Source organism: Sphaeramia orbicularis, chromosome 13, assembly GCF_902148855.1.
Source record: "Sphaeramia orbicularis chromosome 13, fSphaOr1.1, whole genome shotgun sequence".
Classification (NCBI taxonomy): Eukaryota; Metazoa; Chordata; class Actinopteri; order Kurtiformes; family Apogonidae; genus Sphaeramia; species Sphaeramia orbicularis.
This window is the reverse complement of record NC_043969.1, coordinates 39,154,719-39,175,891: the sequence shown is the minus strand read 5'-3', so window position 1 is coordinate 39,175,891 and position 21,173 is coordinate 39,154,719. Positions and strand designations below refer to the sequence as shown.

Genomic DNA, 21,173 nt, shown 5'->3' with positions numbered 1-21,173 from the left:
GGTGTGGGTGGGGGGCGGTACTGATTTTTAAACTGATATGTAAAGCACTTTGTGCTACAGTTTTTAATGTATGAAAAGTGCTATATAAATAAAGATTATTATTATTATTATTATTATAAATTATGCAAATTACGATCAATAATGAATCGGCTGCGTCCGGTGCGTTTTGAATCTAATCAGCAATCGGTCGGATGTTACCGAGTGGTTTCCTGCAGGATTCTTCAAATATTATAAAAACGACGCGAAATACTGAAAAACGGCCAAATTCTGTGGCACTTTTAAGGCTTATTAGCTCCTTAACTGTCTGGCACTGAAAGAGTTAAACTACTGGTCACATGACTGCACATTTAGAGGAGAAGAGATTTTGTCACCAATAGTTCAACTATGTGAGTAGGCTAACGTTATGAAAGCCTAACGTTATCCTATATTTGCCTCATGCTGAATACATTTACATTCATCCAGCTGCTTGTGTGACCAGTAATACCTACAAACTGTTCCTGAGGTCATGATCATTTTATAACAGTGAGCAAATACTGCTGATGGATTTTTGGGTAAACTAAATAGAGTAGTTTTACATGTCACTGTTCCTATAAAAAGGGCATTTTTCTGGACTACTTTGAAAAAAAAAAAAAAGGCTAGAAATTGGGAGTATACCCACTTCTCCAGGGACCAGTACACAGGGAGAACATGCAAACTCCACACAGAAAGGTCCCACCCCCATCGACTGGTCTTGGAATCGAACCCCGGACCTTCTCACTGTAAGGCTCAAGTACCACCCACTACACCACCGTGTTGCCCCGGTCAGAAAACAATGCGTATTTATTGACAGGAAGCAAACATAAATCCAACTGACAGAAACTGTAAATGTCAGACCGAGTAGAGATCTATTTTCCTCGGCGTTTAAATAAAATGCCTTTGCGTGTCCTTTACTGTACGTTTCACACCGGCTGTTGATCCATCATTACTTTGGTCAGTGGCCGCCACAACCTTTATCGGCGAGTTTTCATAGCGTCCAAAGTTAAGGACTCAAGGGGAAACTACAAACATCAATTAGAGGACAATTACTCTAAACCGTTACAGGGGATCTGATGAAGGATTTCTTCATTATGTACTGCGGTGAGTATTTTTCATAATTGATTTAATAATAGAGAAGCCTTCATTAGGACAACAGTCCTTCGTACAATCCATACGACGGTGGCATTAATGGAGCGCCCTTGGGCTCGGAGCTTGTACAGAGCTGTGATATATAGAGTCATAAATGTTAGTTTAGCACGAGGCAACACCGTGGCCTTAGGAAATTTCCACTGATGTCAGACCTGTAACCTCTAGGTGATATAACACTATTTCACAAACAAAGGCAGCGCATGGCACATTTCGGATCAGAGGTTAACGCCGCTAGTTTGGTTGACCAGCTCCACTCTGCTCTAATTAGGTCACCTCCCATCGCACGACTCATCACGCAGCACATAACAAGATGTAGAGTGATAATTGAGAGGGCTTCCCAAAGCAACATCAGCAGGATGATATGTCAATTATGATGCTTTTGGTTTTTTTTGTTTTTTGTTTTTTTGTTTTCTTGTAGCCACGCCTAGTTAATAGGACAAGTATAAACTGAATAAAATCCCAGACTGGTGCTTTTACAGCTCAACGAATGGCAAAAACAAGGCTACTATAAATAGACTCAACTGCATAGTATATTTTCACTGATATGCCATAAATCTTATGAAGCAAACTGGGAGACAACGTAATTAGAGAAGGGCACAGAGATGGCTGCTAGGCATACATTAGACACAGATACAGCTGCAAACACAAGCTCATGTAGGTGTGTGTTTGCCCTAATCATGCACACATTTCTAGACAGATATCAAAACACATACAGTCATGGAATATATGATTAAAATGTAAACATTTCCAGTGCTTTCTGTATATGTAACTCCCGAGAGAGTACAACCTGAGAGAAATTAAAAATACCCCGGCTGTGTTCTGTGTGCGATGTAATCATCATCACTCTGCAACGAGACAGCACAATCCACATTGTAAATTTCACACATTCGGCAAACCAATTACACTAGAGAGATAAAAATCACAGCATTGCCACGAGAGCCAGAGTTGTAACTGATAAATAGTCTTCAGAGTCTCTTTTAGATGAGTGGCATGAATCATTTGGAGGAGAGACCCATTTAGATCACCACCTGCACTTCAGTGAAAGGGGGGGGAGGTGTGTGTCGGTATGTGTGTGTGGGTGCAGGTGGGAGGGGAATGGGGGCAGGGTAGTCACCTGGATTTCGGGCACAATGGTCCCCCTTTCGGAGCAGGAGCCGGCGAATGCGGTGAGTGGCGCCGGAGACACCACGGGACTGGGTCTGGTGAAGCTGCTGAGGTCACAGCTTGGGATGTCATTCTCCTCATGCCGCATGACGATGGTATCCATGACAAAGAAACGTCCCCACGGCAACCAGAGTGTGTGCTCCTGGGTGATGAATGGAGCACGCTCGAAGCGCAGGGCTATGGCGATGCCCCCATTGGTCACCAAGTCAAAACTGGAACACAGATGTGCACAATGTCACAAATGATGAACGTTGATTCATGCACAGATAGTTTTTTTTTATTTCTTCGGAAAAAAAAAAAAAAAAAAACAGGGTGCATTTACATTCACGGTGCATGTAAGGTGCTGTGTTGAGGATGAAACATGAACAATGCATTCACATCTTTTTTAATGAGTGTCGTTAGTGACATAATCATTAATACCATTGTTATTTAACACCTTAATGCATTAGTTAACATGAACACCATTACATAAAATATACATTAAAAACTAACTAATTGTTGTCATGTTATTCTTATCTAAAATAAATGAATGTAAATAACGTATAAATTAACACCTTAGTTAAATATAAACACAATAAATGACTCATTAAAATATTAATTCAAGAGGTCAAATAATCATTTCCATTTTAACATCACAAATATCATGACAATAACACACAACAATGATTATAGGATATGTTGAATTTACAATATTTCAGAGAGAATAGTACATGAATTGAACCTTTTAATCCATTACACTGGTCTGCAATTTTTTTTTATTTTAGAAATGATCTGCTTCAGAAATTAAATGTGCTAAATGTTAAGTATTTTACTGAGATTAATTGGAAAACTAATGACAAAAGTGCTGGTTTGCTGATGTTTTCAAGGTACATGATTAAGTGTTATTGCACATATATATTGGTTTATGAGCATTTATACAACAGATTTATAAATCTTCCACTAAACAGACCCTGTAAAGTCAATGTATTATAATGTGCAGAGAATGTTTTGAAGTAGATCTGATAGCTCTGAGACAAAAGTAAAACTCATTCTCTCGTTAATTCTCGAATTTCACATTTTAACCCAAGTCTGTATCTTGAAAACTTCAGCCAACCAACATTTTGGACTTAACTTTTCTTTATCAGTGACCCACATGTGTTAAAATGTCACTACTTTTATTCTGGGAGTATTTTTCTTGTAGACCAGTGTTATTTGTGGAGAGTGTTCTAACCTTCTGCTTTATTAGTTGGTGTTTTTCATTGTTTGTAGTTTATAAGAACAAACCCATTAAAGTTGTTAATCCATCTAGTAAGGTTATCAGTATCGGGTCCAGAACTGGGGCATGACAAAGTTTTCACCATCAGGTACCGTCCTTTCCAAACACTGGATATAATCAGCCGACAGAGGATGTGTGACGCCCCCTGTTGGTTTGTGAGTCTCCATGTTGGCTTTTTAAAGGCAGAAGTGACCATATTTGGACAAAAGGGATGGAACAAGGCATCTTGGGTGAGCTAATGCTAATGCTAAATGCTGGTCCAACTTAGAAGACATTAAAATTTTGTATTCAATGTGAAATCTAATTAATGAAGAGATAAGTTAAAGATGGACCAGATCACTTATTAGATAGATAGATAGATAGATAGACAGATAGATAGATAGATAGATAGATAGATAGATAGATAGATAGATAGATAGATAGATAGATAGATAGATAGATAGATAGATAGATAGATAGATAGATAGATAGATAGATAGATAGATAGATAGATAGATAGATACTTTATTGATCCTTTGCAGGAAATCATTTATTTATTTATTTATTTTTATTATTTATTAAGGCTCATTTATGCTTGTTTAACATACATAAATAGGTACGTCCATTTTTAATGTTGTCATGCATCACTGCCTTCATATTTCCATGCATCCTGAACGTTGGAATAAGCATTTCTCAATCAATCCACCAGAGGGCGCTGCTCTTTAAAACCATACTGGCAAAATACCACAAAGAAGAGTGAAGTTTCTGAGATGAAAGTCAATAATAACAAACATGGCGATGACAGAGGAGGTTTTACTAATGTTGATATTGTAAAGGGCAGTTGTAATAAATATGTCGGTAGTTTTTCACGAACTCACTTAATTGCCCTTAAGAGCTGCTATTTATGGAAATTGTTCTGTTCAAATCTCAATGCTGCCTCTACTGTTCCTGGTGGTACTGCTCCATTCGTCCATCTGGGAAGGCATTCGCAAGTTCCCAAAAAACAGACAGAATTACGCAGAAAATGTACGCAGTGGACAGACAGAACACTCCATCTGTATCCGTCTGCGTCTTTAATGTATAGAGCATAAATAAACCCTTAGAGCGCAGGTGTCAAACACGTGGCCCAGGGGCCAAATCTGGCCCGCCAAAGGGTCCAATCTGGCCTGCGGGATGAATTTGTCAAATGCAAAAATTACACTGAAGATATTAACAATCAATAGTGTAAAAGTCATTTTAATTCAGGTTCCATACAGACACATATAAACCAATTAGATCTCAGTTGGGTCAGACTAGAAATATACTGTCATAATAACCTAGAAATAATGACAACTGCAGATTTTATCTTTGTTTTAGTGTAAAAAAAAAAAGTAAAATTATATGAAAATGTTTGCATTAACAAACTATCCTTTTACAAAAAATGTGAATAACCCAAACAAATATGAACGACGTGGAATGTCTTATAAATGCAATTTTATCAATATTATACCTGTTACTAAATGTTTTGTGTATTTGCAATTGTAATGTAAGTTGTAATGTGCATATGTAAATGATAAACTGATGCAGAATATCGTTACAACTGCACTTGTTTTTCTTAAGACATTTCAAGTTGTTCACATTATTCAGATTTTTAAGGAAACAATGTAGATATAAACATTATCATAATGTAATTTTACTTTTTTTCACTGGTATTATTTTACTGGTTGGGCCCACTTGAGATCAAATTGGGGTGAATTTGGCCCCTGAACTAAAATGAGTTTGACACCCCTGCCTTCGAGGGTCCAAATAAAGCAGATGAGACTATAATGAAAAATAAAAAATTCAGATGAGAGAAGTTCAATGTAAGTCTATGGGAGCCATGGGTTTTTGGAGCAGCATCTAGTGGCCATCACTGGTATTACAACTGTACAATACTTCTCCTTTGGCTTCATTTTGGAGGCAAATGCCGCGTTTCCACTACTCGACTCGGGTACCAGATACTATTCCTGGGGACCGTTTCCATTACAGGATACTACCGACTTTAGCGTACCTGGACGTCATAGCAATGCGGCGCGTTACTTCGGTGTCGTCTGAGCAGAGAGTCGCTGATAAACTCGCTCGTTGCGTGTTGTCTCGTCAAGCTCATGGTGAATTTTTATGTCGGCCACCAAAGACTAAATCTCCGGAATGAATGATGTAGTTTTGCGGGCTGTCATCGTATAGATTAACCTACTGCTATATTTACTGTAAACTTCTGCATCTGTTTTTTATAAAACAGCAGATCACAGAGATCAAATCTCTGACCAATCAGTGGTCTGCAGTGTTTCCACGTCACATTTTAGTATCTGTTCTCCAGTCTTGGAACCTCGGCGGAGGTGATACCAAAAAATTAGTACCGGGTACCAGATTCCAGGTCCTTTTTTGTAACGGAAACACAAAAAGGCCGAGTCAAGTCGAGTCGAGCCGGTACCAAAAGTCTTTCTCCTTTGGCCCATACAGACTTACAACTTCTATTACAGCTCTATTAAACCATATCAGTTAATGTATGTACACTTGCAATTTGTTGTACTTAATCTGCAGTAAAAAACCCAGTTTGTAGTAATTTGCTGCATCTTTCGTTGTCCTTGTATTTTTTCTCACATTCACTGCAGACACAAAGAGAATTTCCGAATAAAAAATAAACTAAACTAATTAATAGCTACTCTGGATGATTGCATTAACAATTTTAATTAATGTAAATAATACAAAATTAGCACCTTACTTGAATATTTGAACATAAATGGTAAACTGCAAGACAGTAATTAATTATTAGTATCATGTGTTATTAAAAAGACCATGCAGTATTGATTCATATTAAAAACAAATGATATGGAATTTCACTACTTAATAATACATTTTCACCTATGGGAGCTGCAAATAAAGCAAATAATTAATTGCATCATTGTATCAGGAGGAAATCTGTTGAACAGTATGAATGTTAAATTGCCGTAGATATGAGTACAAAATAGAAAATCGCAGATGCCTGTTTTGCGTGCAGACATGGCTGTTTCACACTCTGCCCATGTAATGCAGAGCTTCTGTTCTCACATTTATTTGTGTGAGGGGGAGATTTGTGCTGCAGGATGGAGGCAGACGCCACTTCTCTATCGATCCCTTAGACGAGGGCTGTCCACTCTAACATCAGTCTAAAAGCCCTGCAATGCAACCCCATCTGCCGCTGCATTAAAGTGCTCCTGACCCAAAAGGCTTTCATAATTCCAAAAAACTTCTGCGTGGCCACAAATGCATCAAAAATGCACCTGCTCTGGACCTCTGCAGCACTTGTCGCTTCTATTTAAGAGCCAATTAGCACCTGGTCACCCGCAGGCCTCCGGGACAGGACCTCATCCTCACGTAGGCAGCATGTTTTCCCAAATTACAGGTAAAAAGCAGGTCCAAATATTTGCCTCTAAACTAGGTAAGCTCCCTCTTGGTTTCGACTGCTATAAAAAGAAGCTGCTTAGTCTCGCTTCCCTTGAGGGTAAACATCTGATTGGCTGCGGTGATAAACAAAGGTTCGTCCAGCCTTGGTGTTTTGCCCTTGGCTGAGTGGGAGTAAAGTGAGTTTGTGCAGCGGTACTGAGGCTGCAAACTCTTGTTCTGCTGTGATCTGTCATTAGACATGCAGCTGCAGCCAGTCAGCCTGCATGACACCTGGCGGGCTTAGACTGTGTACACTCAAAACACTTCTGGACAGATACCCCTGGGCTGCGTAGCCAATCAATGAAGGGATTCGCTGGCTGTTATCAATCATGACAACAGCCTTAAGCCATGTGACAAAACTTATTAAGCTACTTGCAACAGCTTTGTTTGCTTGTGCCCTGGGGGAATGCGTCAAGCCTAAAGAGTTAACCCTGCCAATGAACTTAGCGAGCCTCCTACAAATTATGCACAATCATTTCTCAGACAGTGTTTAAAATATTTATGAACTAAATGGAATGTACGTGGGATTAAAGCGAATCAAGGACAAAGTTAAGAGTAATGAGTAATCGCTGTTTAGGCAATGAGTGGGTAATATGTGACTTGAGTTAGTTAGGCGAGGGGTATTGTTTTTAGTTTGGTTTGTTTGTTTGTTTGGTTGTTAACACTCTAGCCGCAAAACTGTTGGTTGAATTCATATCAAATTGGGTTTATATATTGCCAGTGACCCAGAATAGATCTGATTACATTTTGGGAACAGTAGGTCAAAGTTAAAATGTTTTAGGAATTTTTCAACCCCCCCCCCCATTTACTTATAATGGGTGACATTTCAATTGTCTGTAGCACCAAAACTATTTGTTGAATTCCTACCAAATTTGGTTTGTAGATTACCAGTGACCTGGAATAGATTTCATTACATTTTGGGAAAAATAGGTCAAAGTTTCCATTTCTTATGAACTTTTAAAATCTTTTTTTCCCCCCATTTACTTATAAAGGGTGAAATTTCACATGTCTGTGGCAGCAAAACTGTTGCTTGAATTCATACCGAATTGGGTTTACAGATTGCCAGAGACTCAGAATAGATATCACTAGATTTTGGGAATAACAGGTGACCTGGAATAGATCTTATTACATTTTGGTAACAGTAGGTCAAAGTAAAAAATTTTTATGAATTTTTAAAATCTTTTTTTTTCCCCGTTTACTTATAATGGGAGACATTTCAAATGTTTGTAACAGCATAACTATTGGTTGAATTCATACCAAATTTGGTTCATATGTTGCCAGTGACTCAGAATAGATATCATGAGGTTTTGGGAAAAATAGGTAAAAGTTTCAATGCTTTATGAATTTTTTAAATTCTTTTTTTCCCCCATTTACTCATCATGGTGAAATTTCAAATGTTTGTAGCAGCATAACTGTTGGTTGAATTCATACCAAATTTGGTTTATAGATTGCCAGTGACCCAGAATTAATGTCGTTAGATTTTGAGAAAAATTGTTCAAAGTTTTAATTTTTTATTAATTTTTTTTTTACATCTTTTTTTTTTTTTCTCCCATTTACCTATAATGGGCAAAATTTCAAATGTATATAAAAACATCAGTTTAGTTTCAATTTACTTCAAAGTTGGCACATATATAGAGGCAATATGCTGACATCAGCACACGCATAGACATGATGACATCAGCTGGATCGATGCCAAAATAATCTATAATATGTGCAAGGGGCGGGGTTTGCGATTCACTACTATCCTTTAAACTTAACCCTTTATAAAGCACTCATAGAAATACTTGGATATTCCAAATTTCAACCTTACTGTGTTATGCAGGACATAAGAAGATACTACTTTTGTTAAATTTAAAAAATCCAAGAAGTATATATAAAAATACAAGAAAAACACATGTAATGTGAAAGGAACATGTGTTTTAGAACATTAGACCAACATGCGTGCTGATCCAGACCCCTGTCCACATCCACATGATCCCTTTGAACATCATTCCTTACATTAGTACCATTACTTCATGGTACCTAACAAAGCAGGTACACACACTGTTCATGCAGAGGTGGACCTTACAGACCCTGTAGACCACATTGGACCTGAGATTGTTGCCTCACTGTAACTGATGCTATCACTGTCTGGTAAAGTGTGTGGAAATTACCAAAAAATAGTCACTTGCCCAGTAAAGGGTTAATGACACATTGATGTGGTCTTTGCACAGAGGTAAGAATCAGCTACACTGAAAGTAAATTATTTTGCTTATGCTTATTTTTGTTTGTCCATGAGCTGGATAACACACACAAAAATACAGCACCAATTTTCATTTTGTCAAACATTGCAAGATAGGGAATTTGATTCAATTACAAGAGTGTGGAACCTTGGCGGGTTTATGCAAGTGTTCTACCGAGTCCCCTTCTAGGTATGTATTCTTATTAATCACTGGACAGAGATAACATGCATGAGGTGAGCCTACAGTTATGAGTATTTAATAAATGATCCAAATAAAGTACAATTCCCCTGCGATGAACTGGCGACTCGTCCAGGGTGTACCCCGCCTTGGCCCATAGGTACCTGGGATAGGCTCCAGTGAGGATAAAGCAGCTTCAGAAGATAAATGAATGAATACAAGTACAATTCCACTTTAAAGACAGTAACATTTTTAGACCTAGCGCTAGTTTTCTCGGTTTGCTCTTAAAATAATCTCTTTCTCATGAGCACTGTTAAAAAAAAAAAAAAAATCTGTTGAAGTGACGTTAAGCGAGACTAACAGGTATAAATATACAGGGTGGGTGAAAAGTAACTAGGCATTAGAAATAGCCTATAGAATTTTTAGTATCACTGAAGTCATCACAAAAACTTTTTTAAACACACAACACTAATGGGAATTTCTTATTGTCTTATTTCTTACCCCTCCATTTACTTGCTATGGGTGAAATTTCAAATGTCTGTAGCAGCAAAACTATTGGTTGAATTTGTACCAAATTGGATTTATAGATTTCCAGTGACCCAAAATAGACGTCATTACATTTTGGGAAAAGTAGGTCAAAGTTAGAAATTTTTAAGAATTTTTTTTTACATCTTTTTTCGTCCCATTTACTTATAATGGGTGAAATTTCACATGTCTATAAAAACATCAATTTTGTTTCAATTTACTTCCAACTTGGCACATATATAGAAGCAGTTGATACGCTGACATCAGCACACGCATAGACATGATGACATCAATAGATTAGAAATTGCCTATAGAATTTTTAGTATCACTGAAGTCATGACGAAAACATTTTTAAACAGACAACACTCAGGGGGATTTCTGATTTCTTATTCATGGATTTAGGAGGTTTTCGCTGATATCTCAGACGACATCCCTCAGAGGGTTGTTCTTTCCATCCCTGGCCATTTGAGGAAACTGGTTAATGCCACCAGAGCTTGCGTCAAAATATGAAGATTTACTTTCATTTTCCTATGTAATATCATTTGTTTCAATAAATTTGAATAAGAATATGGATTTTATTACCAATTTTTAATGCCTAGTTGCTTTCCACCCACCCTGTATAACTCCAACTCAAACCTAAAAGGGCTTATATGTAGTATTAACATTACAATCTTTCAACAGCAAGGGGAAGCCACGTACCAGAACACACTTAAGATGACCAAAACCACCAACAAATCAGTGCTCTTTATTTCCACACATCTGTATTATGGTACCATCAAGTCGTCTTCAAACTAAAACTCACAGGTGTGTATTTTCACAGTCAGTCAAAATAACACTGCGTCTTATAATCTTCATGTGCTGCATCATCTGATAGTTTACATTATAGCTCTGTTAGCTTAGCTCTGTTTTTAGACTGAAAACAGCCACAGTAAAACCACTAATCACCTCTGTTTTCTGTATAGTTTGTGTTGTCAGTAGATTGAACAAAAGATTGATTACATTCATCATGTCTTCCATTCCAAATGTTAGAGATTTTTATGTGATCAGACAAGTAGAATTGAGGAAAGACGCCTTTTTTTTTTTTTTGGAAAGTTTCCCCACCCGATCAGCTGTTTTTAGACATGTCACACAAGGAAGCGTTTGACAGCTCTGACAAAGGCTGAAGCTATAGCTGAAACTGTTAGCAGGTAAAAAAATATCTTTCCTCAATTCTACTTGTCTGATCGCAAGAAAATATCTAACTAGTTGAACTAAAGATCTGTTTGGAATCGAACAAACAAAGCCAGAACTGTCACAGTTTAGTCTGAACCGTGGATCAGCAAACGGCAACTTAGCACAGATAATAACATCCCATAATAACTTTATACCTTCACGAGTCTCAGAATCAAACTCACCCCTGTAAAACAAATGCTGCCATTTCAACATCAAACGCCATTCTTTTCAGTTACAGTAATTTTCAGTGGAAATAACAGCAATGCTTCTATTTTTATTAGTTCTTTTCTTTGACTCTAAAAGTTGCTTCTTAATGGTTCTCATCCCATCAGTTCATTTTTACCTCCGCCAAGGAGGTTATGTTTTTGCCAGGGTTTGTTTGTCTGCCTGTTTGTTTGTTTGTCTGTCCGTTAGTGTGCAACATAACTCAAAAAGTTATGGACAGATTTTGATGAAATTTTCAGGGTTTGTTGGAAATGGGATAAGGAAGAAATGATTAAATTTTGGTGGTGATCGGGGGTGGGGGGGCCCACGGGGAGGGCCACTGATCAGCCTTGGCGGAGGTCTGCGTTCTCCGAGTGCTTCTAGTCTGTTTCGGTCCAAGGCTCTGTAGTGTTCGTTTTCGTCACCATGGGACACCGACAGAAAGACTCACTACTCCCTCTAGTGGTCACATAAATTCTCCGGCCCATCACTGTAAATAAATTCACTTCATATCTCTATAATCCAAAATGTTGACATCTTTGGTAGAGCTTCAAAAATCATTATTCTAAACACTCTAATGACAATTTTAGTTCATTTTTAATGTTTGAAAGTAGAAATTCTACATACAGCCGGTTTAAAGATGACACGCATGCCACTGTGGAGTCAAACACCAGAGCAAAAAACTCCATTTTCCTTGTTCACACTTTTCAGTTACGGTGATTTTCAGTGGAAATAACAGCAATGCTTCTATTTTTATCAGTTCTTTTCTTTGGCTCTAAAAGTTGTTTCTTAATGGTTCTCATCCCATCTGGTCATTTTCTGATGCTTCGGTCCAAGGCTCTGTGGTGTTCGTTTTCGTCACCATGGGATACCGACAGAGAGACTCACTACTTCCTCTAGTGATCCCATAAATTCTCCGGCCCATCACTGTAAATTCACTCTATAATCCAAAATGTTGACATCTTTGGTAGCGCTTCAAAAATTGTTATTCTAAACACTCTAATGACAATTTTAGTTCATTTTTAATATTTGAAAGTAGAAATTCTACATACAGCCGGTTTAAAGATGACACGCATGTCACTGTGGAGTCAAACACCAGAGCAAAAAAACTCCATTTTCCTTGTTCACATGGCAACACTGTCAACAGTGTTTCTAAATCTGAAGAAGTTTTCCAAAGGTTTTGTTTTCATGCCCATATGCATGTGGACTAAATACACTTAGCCGTTAAACACAACTGTGCTAATTTGGACATCACCTTTCAGAATGTTTTCAGTTAAAGTTATTTTGCAAAAGTCAGAAATAAGCATCAGCCTGTTCTGAGGGTAAGTCAGGTCAGGAATATAAAAAGTTTTACAGTTTCAGTTCAAAAGTTTCCATTTGTGTCTTATACTACTATCTTATATCAACACATGCCTGTAGAGATTTCACATCGCTTTTAGAAATGGTGGGTTTGTTTTCAGTTTTGTAACAAAGATTGAAGGCGGATTATACAACTACTCCAGTATCTTTTACTATATAACTAAGTAAATTTTATTTGTACAGCACTTTTCACAGATAACATCACAAAGTGCTGAACAGTTGAGAATAAAATCTTATTCATACACCAAGATAAAAACAAAACAATAGCAAGAGAAACAGACAATAACACAAGCTCAAAAAAGAAAAAAACAAAACGTCAACCCGTGGACCAGGTGCCAGCAAGTTTTACAAACTAAAAAGCCATTTTGGACTTGAAAAACACAAAAGAAATCTGTCTGGAGCCATGAAAAAATATCTCTGAGTAGGCTGTTCTGCAGTAACCTATTTGTGATTAGTTTATTTAACTTTGCTTTTCCATTAAAATTATGGAAAGTTTGGTGCATTTACGAGATGACACAATTATAATAATGAAGAAAACATTCAGGATTTTTACTGTTTTTAACCCATAAAGACCTAGTGCTACTTATGTGGGAGTTCCACAGATTTTTCTCTTTATTTAACCTTTCTGAAGTGATTTATCATCATTTATTATAATATTATCCTCTGTATTTTGCAGTTTTTCAATGAAAATCTGGCATTTTCCTATATTTAATTCACTGATCATGTGGATGTTTGTAAACACTCAGATTAAAGTTGAGGCTTATTATATCAAAAACTGAGAAAACTGAAGAAAAAGTGACTTTTCCAGCTAAATCTATCATTAACTCAACATAAACAAGTGTGTCCATCCACTGTCATTGATCCAACTCCATGAGTTTTACTGGTGAATCAATGTTGTAGAAGATGACAGTGTTCCCACGTTCATTACGTAGCCTCTGAACATCCAAATGGGTCATATCTGATGACCATAAAAAGATGACAAACTGTATTTTACACCAATTATTGACATGTATTGATAGGATTAGTGGATCAACAGGTATTAAACAGTCTAGATCAGTAGATACTTTTGGTCACCAGTGGATGTTTGGATCTTTATGGGTTTATGTGACATTGTACAAATGGAGAAAAACCTCCACTTTCATGTCAATAGGCTTACTTTGAAACAGACAAACTACAAACAAATGAAAAACAAGTATGTCTTATTGAATTTGGTAAAAAAAAAAAAAAAAAAAAAAAGTATAGCACTGATATACACCTTGGCTGATATCATACAAAAAAAAAGGGTATGTACATTTTTGCAGATGGACAATGTTAGAATAGATTTAGACCTACAACAGTGTTTAAAAATATTGTTTCATTCAGTTCATTTCAACACGTTCCTTATGTTTTTTTGACGAAGCCATGGGAGCCATAGAAAGAGGCTGAAGAGAGTGCAGGATTCTGTTGGGTTTCTGAAAAGTGGCTTGAGGGTCTGGTTTCAACCGGCTCTATATGTGAAGTGTCATGAGATAACTTTTGTTACGATTTGGGGCTATATAAATAAAATTTGATTGATTTATTGATTGACATTTGGCCCAGGAGCTATGAGTTGCAGACCCCTAATATACAGGGTGTATAAAAAAAACTAAACATTTTGAAAAATTACCCCTAGTTTTGCATTTGATCATTTTTGGAATTTTCTTTTATGGACGTCGGCAGGTAGGGGATTGGTGGATATTTGTCCAAATTTACAGACCCAGGTTTTCATGCATGAGTGAGCAGGGGCAAATTGAGCAACCCAAGTAAAAACTGGTTTGGGCAAAGTAGCGGTGGGATTTAAATCCAATCAAAGGTCATAGGAGGGGCCAATGGGCATCCATCTTATTTTCCACAAAATTACCAGGTTACAGCATTAACACTTTGGCCACCATGTCAACTTCACTTCTTTACCGATGTCAGCTGTTCCTGTCTTTCAAAGTTCATTCAACTTGTTTAGGCCTGAAAATGTCACTGAGGACAGGCCAAGTTAGGGTTAGGGTTTGGATTAATTGTCCATAAAAGAAAATGGTAACACTTTACTTGAAGGTCTAGTTTATAATGCATTAAGCGCACATTCATAAGACATTATAATGCATTTCTAATGCATTATAAAAGTCATTACAACAGTTTATGATCATGTACAACAACTTATACCAAGGTTAATAAAGTATTATAAGTGTAGCATAATGTATTATAAATTCAGCTTTCATAATGTTTTATACATCCATACCAAAGTGACAACAGTGTTTGAAGGAAGAATCTCCAGTCCTGGGTTACAGAACACATTCTAACTATCATAACTGTAGCCAGTTATAAAGACACAGAGAACTGCTCTGACATGTAGTTTCTGAAACTGAATAATGTCTTATAAATATCAATAATAAGTTACAGGTTGACTGATATTATAACACAAGTATGATGACGTAGATGCCACAAGATGCCACAAGGCAAAAACAAACAGACTGAAGAACAGTTTCTTCCCAAAAGCCATGACCATCCTGAACTCTAATATGCAATAACCACATACCTGTGTGTAATATACACTTTACTGTAAAATAACTGCTTACTGTGCAATAACTTTTCATAATTATCACACCCATGATCATAATACCTTGTATTTTCATATTTCATATTTCTTCCACATGTGCAATAACTTCATACTCTCATATCCCAACATATTTGTATATTTATACACGCCACTGCTGCTACTGTTTTTCCTAAAACTTTTTAATTATTTATTCTTTGTCAACGTGCAATAACTCCTCACTCCTCATATTCATACCCTTACATTCTTTAAATTTCTTAATACCTCTACCTCAGACGCCTTACTGCACATTTGTATATAGAGCATTTTGCACTTTTATCTTATTGTACTTTTTTCAATTGCACTATTTCTACTTTGTCTCTTTTAATATTGCTGCACTGATATGAAGAAGCTCCCCCAATTTCATTGTACACTGTATAATGACAATAAAGAGCATTCTATTCTATTCTATTCTATGAGCAGTATCTGCTGGCTCTAAGTAAAGTGTAAGCCAAAAATTATACATCAAAGTGTTCTGAATAACTCTTTATTTTGCAAAAACAAAACATTAAAAGAACAGAGACAGTAAATAGAAGTGTTACATGTTGTTTTATACATAAATAAAAAATAATATGGCAGCTCTAAATCTTCGTTAATTCAAACACATACTTTTTTTTTTTTTTAATAAATATGAAATCCCTTAAATAGATGGGTATATGGACCAGTGACAAAACCTAACAAAAGTTCCCCACCTAAAAAATAATTCCTTCACACTGCTTTGGTATGGATGTATAAAACATAATGAAAGCTGAATTTATAATACATTAGGCCTACATTTATAATACTTTATTAACCTTGGCATAAGTTGTTGTATATGATCATAAACTGTTGTAATGACTTTTATAATGCATTATAAATGCATTATAATGTCTTATGCATGTGCACTTAATGCATTATAAACTAGACCTTCAAGTAAAGTGTTACCAAGAAAATTCCAAAAATTATCAAATGTGGAAATGTGTAGTTTTTTTTGATACACCCCGTAGACAAAAAAGTACTTGACGGATGAGTCCAAAATGCAGCATCATCTCGGTCCAGGAGGCGGGGTCTTTTAACAAGCATTCAAGAGTACATTGGATCTTTCCCCTGTAAATATTATAGCTCTTAAAAAGTTTCTCTCAAACAGCTTATATAACAACTTGGAAACCACGGCGACGTTTTACTCATTATTGGAGTTGAATCGTAAAAGTCTGTTTCAATGCCTGGCTACGGTGAGGAAATTGTCAACGTCGCTGTAAAAGAAACTGAACTAACCTCTTTGTTTGGCCAAGAAAACTTTTCAAGATAGTGAAAAAGGTAATTTGAAAAACTAAGCCCTTGGACAATAAAGAACACATCATAAAAATGAGTTGAGACAGCTCCCTATTTCTAAGTGGCTGAACAGGTGCATTTCTGATTTCACGCTGCACTGAGCCTGTTTACAGTGATTGCAGGGGAGTTGCAGGAGACTGGGCATGTTTACAGGGGAACCTGGGAGATGGAGTAGTGTTTACACATATGCTAGGAAGGAGGGGGGGGGCGAAGAAGAGTATATAGAGCTTTACGGAAGGCAAAAAAAAAAACGGAGTGATGCATAAGAAAAATGGGCCACGCATAAATGGGAAAAGGATAGAGATGAGGAAAGCCAGTGCAGTGGAAAGGCCAAGAGACCGGGGTTGAAGGAAAGCACAGGAAATAAGTAAAAGAGAAGTGCCCAGAAGGAAAGGCTTTAGGGCAGTGGGAGATTAGAGGAGGAACAGCGTGAAGGGATGGAGAGCACATGAAATAAGGAAGGAAGGTGAAGTTGATAGGTGGAGATGAGAGATTTTTTGTAAAAAAACTAGGAAGGGATAGGAGACTGACAAGAAGATGGAAGGTACGAGGAGAAGCAAGAATGATCCAGATCAAACCGGCGGCAAAGATGAGGGCCTTTAGTGTCAGTGACTGATAAAAGTGTCAGGAGGAAGTGGGGCTTGGAGAGCAAACACCAATTCATGCTGTGCTGTGATAGAGGAGCTGGGTTTGCCACGAGGCCTTTTTCCAACGCTGTCTACTGAGGGAGATGTGCAGGGATCGGAGGTTACGACTGTGCTCTGTTTGGGCCGTATTCAGAAAAAGAAGAAAAGATATACACATAGATAGTATTACCCAGTGTTTTTTTTTTTTTTTTTTTTTTTTTAACTCTCCCTGCTCAAGTCTTTCATTTTACTCCAAAACACACATGGAAACTAGTCAGAGGTTTTTGTCTGGATTTCTCTGAAAACCTCTCCAGGTGCCAAGGCAGCTGGCACGGAGTGACTCAAAGAAAGCCAAAGGACAGACTCAACTTTTTTCTAGCCCTTCTCTGAGAAATACTTCAGCGAAACTATTTATTTGTTCCCTGCAAAAAGGGGATTTTTGTCGAAATCAGTTTATGACAAGATTTAATTTGCGCATTCGTCGTACGGAGGTTTAAAGAAAAGCACGAGATGCACAAGAGGCGGAAAAATAAAAATAATAATGCCGGTTGGTGGTTGAAACTTAAACGTCTCACTGAATTCTCTAAATATTCCATTGTCAAATAAATAATGTCCATCTGCACTGTGTTTCCTAGCCACAGTGGGCTGCTTTCAATTGGCATATTTATTCTTTCCCCTCCTTGCTGCTACTGAAGCATAACTTATGAGTGTACCAGAAGGGCTTTGTTTGATTTCTCTGGGAATTGAGCCGAGAACTCCAAAATTGGACCAAATGAAAGCACAAAGCAGATCAATGGCGGCACAGTTTGCGGTGGCAACTGTTTTTTTTTTTTTTTTTGCCTCTATCATTAAAATTCAGCACAACCCAACAATGGTATTTGATAATAATATAAATATCACTGTCACATTCAAATTAGTGGCATTTGCATTACATTTCCCCAATTGTGTTTTTTTTTTTTTTATATATATAAAAAAAGAAATGCTCTTACCTTCCATCCTGCCTGGTGATTGTGTAACCGAAGGATGGATTGTTGATGAAGCTGATGTTGACTCCAACCAGCGGCGTCCCGTCTGAAGTCACCACTTGACCACGAATGACACAAGCATGGCTGCATGAAAAACAAAAAACAAAAACAAGAACTCAATGTTATGTTCACTGCATAAATATGACTATCTATCTATCTATCTATCTAGCTATCTATCTATCTATCTATCTATCTATCTATCTATCTATCTATCTATCTAGAGCAGGGGTATCAAATATGCGGCCCGAGGGCCAAATCCAGCCCACCAAAGGGTTCAATCGGGCCCGTGCACTGTAAGCCCAGAATTTGTATTTACTAAAATGCTTTAATTACAATGCACTTAAATGATTTAAGTTTTATGATGTTACTATAAAATGTTCAGTATATTCTACTAATTTTGTAGACCTAACTGAAAGCAACGAAAAAGTTTAAGTGAATGGAAATAAATCACCAAGTTCTAGTCATGACCCACACCTTTTTATCTTCGCATTGCATTGTGGGTATTGGGCAAGTTGTTGAAAATGTGTTATTTTCTGTGCAGGGGTTCAGCGGGGTTGTGGTGTTTGTGTTAATTGGGATTTAATGTGTGTATGGCAGTGTTTATTGGCCTTTTTGTGTTTGTTTTTGTATTTTTGTAGAGCTGCACCATGAGTCAGAGCCAGAGGAAGAACAATGGCTTTAATGTTCATCTAAGACTATTATTGAACAATGGAAGTCTTACTGTCTTGTCAAATTAAAAGCACTTCCTGTTCTGGCAAATGACATTGAACCAACTTCCATTCATGCTACAATATATTAAGTTGAATAATTTCATAACTAATTTGGTCAGGAATAGGATTTTGAGTTTGATTATCTTAAAAAAAAGTTGTTTAATCAATGATAAATTAATCTGGCTGCAATTGAGAAAATTAGTCAGTGTAACCTCAAATGCTGAGGTGAATGGTTGGATAGTGGGGTTGATTTTACAACAGATTTAAAGTACAAATAACTTGTCTTTTAGTGTTTTCTACTTAATAGTTTAAGTTCAATACTTTAGCATTAAAGTTGAAGCTACTTAAACCAATTGATTAGTCGATCATTACTCAAATCATTTAAGTGCAATCACTTGCCTCAATTTTTTGAGTTAACTCTACTTACAGTGTGGGATGAATTTGTGAAATACGAAAATTACACTGAAAATATTACAATCAAGGATGTTAAAATAATTTCAGGTCAATTAATTCTAAAGTGGATCAGAACCAGTAAAATACCATCATAATAAACTATAAAGAATGAAAACTGTAAATTTGTCTCTTTGGTTTAGTGTAAAAAATGTAAAATTACACAAAAAGGTAAGCATTTACAGACTAGTCTTTTACAGAAAATTGTGAATATCTGAAATGTCTTAAGAGAAGTATGTGGAATTTTAATAATATTCTCCCTGTTATTCATGTTTGGTGTATTTGTAGATCCACTGTGATCTCTAAGTTGTGATTCACGTGTATAAATGATAAACTAAGGTGTAATATGTTGACATTGCACTTATTTGCTAAAGAATTTTCAGGTTGTTCATATTTGTTCATGTTATGTTCAAGTACAATTTGTAGATGTAAACATTTTAATTACGGAACTTTAAGCGTATTTTGCGTGTATTGTAGGATAATTTAAGGATATTTAAGTGTAATTTTTGCCGTGAATTGTAAGGATTTTTGGAGCATAATTAAGTGATTTTTGCATGTATTGTAGGATATTTAAGCATATTAAGTGTATTTTGCATGTATTGAAGGATTTTTGAGCATAATTAAGTGTATTTTTGCATGTATTGTAGGATATTAAGCATTTTAAGTGTATTTTTGCATGTATTGAAGGATTTTTGAGCATAATTAAGTGTATTTTTGCATGTATTGTAGGATATTTAAGCATATTTAAGTGTATTTTTGCGTGTATTGTAGGATTTTTGAGCATAATTAAGTGTATTTTTGCGTGTATTGTAGGCTATTTAAGCATGTTTAAGTGTATTTTTTATTTTATGGAATTTGCTTTTTTCATTCAAAAGTTCTTACCCTATTGTTTATATTACTTTACTGGTCCGGCCCACTTTATATCATATTAGGCTGGATGTGGCCCCTGAACTAACATGACTTTGACACCCTGATCTATAGTATACCTTGTTTTTCCTAATCTTATCACATATTACCTGTATATATCCTTATTTGTTGTATATATTTCTCATTTGTAGTATAGAGTTAGCTTTTGTACATTTCAGTAATTTTAGTAGTACTTTAGTAACATCATATATTAATATTTTATCCTGTAGCTTTTGCACATGCCTACATTTTTCAGTTTTTTGTGTGATATTTTAATACAGTCTTTTTTTTTTTGCACCAATGTTTTTTGCCTGCCTAAACAGTTTTTGGCGTTTTCTGTGACAATATTTTCTATTTTATTCTATAAATTGAAACCCCATGGCACATAGAAACATGGAAATGTGTGTGAAAATTATTTGGAAATAGTAAAATTCCCATGTGTATTTCCACATAAGATTTCTCCTTATTTGTTTTTTTTTTTTTTTTGTGTTAATATGAGATATATGGGAGATATGACTAATTACTTGACCTGATCCACGGCATCTTCATAGATATGACACTAGTCGCTTTTTCCATTGGACATCTGCACAAAACTTCACTGATATTTACTAAACGTCGAAACAAACAGAAGTGCGTAATGTCGGTTTTCCATCAATCACAAATGTGGTGATTTGGTTTATTATTATCGAGAGATGACACGAGAAGTCATTCCATAACATGGGGACGAATGCAAATATCATGTTGATTTACATATATATTCATTATTATTATTATATATATCCCTCTATCCCGTACTAAATACTAATTGATTCGGTTTTCCTGGTATGTCCACACATACGGC

At 36.3% G+C, this 21,173-nt stretch overlaps 1 protein-coding gene across 1 annotated transcript in view; it reads right to left on the bottom strand.

Moving 5' to 3' along the window:
• tenm4 (teneurin transmembrane protein 4) overlaps positions 1-21,173 on the bottom strand; it is a 580,630-nt gene that overhangs the window by 135,667 nt on the left and 423,790 nt on the right. The window contains exon 17 of the mRNA XM_030151937.1: positions 2,279-2,540. Within this exon, the coding sequence (XP_030007797.1) occupies positions 2,279-2,540 (262 nt within the window). The remainder of the gene's footprint in view (positions 1-2,278; positions 2,541-21,173) is intronic.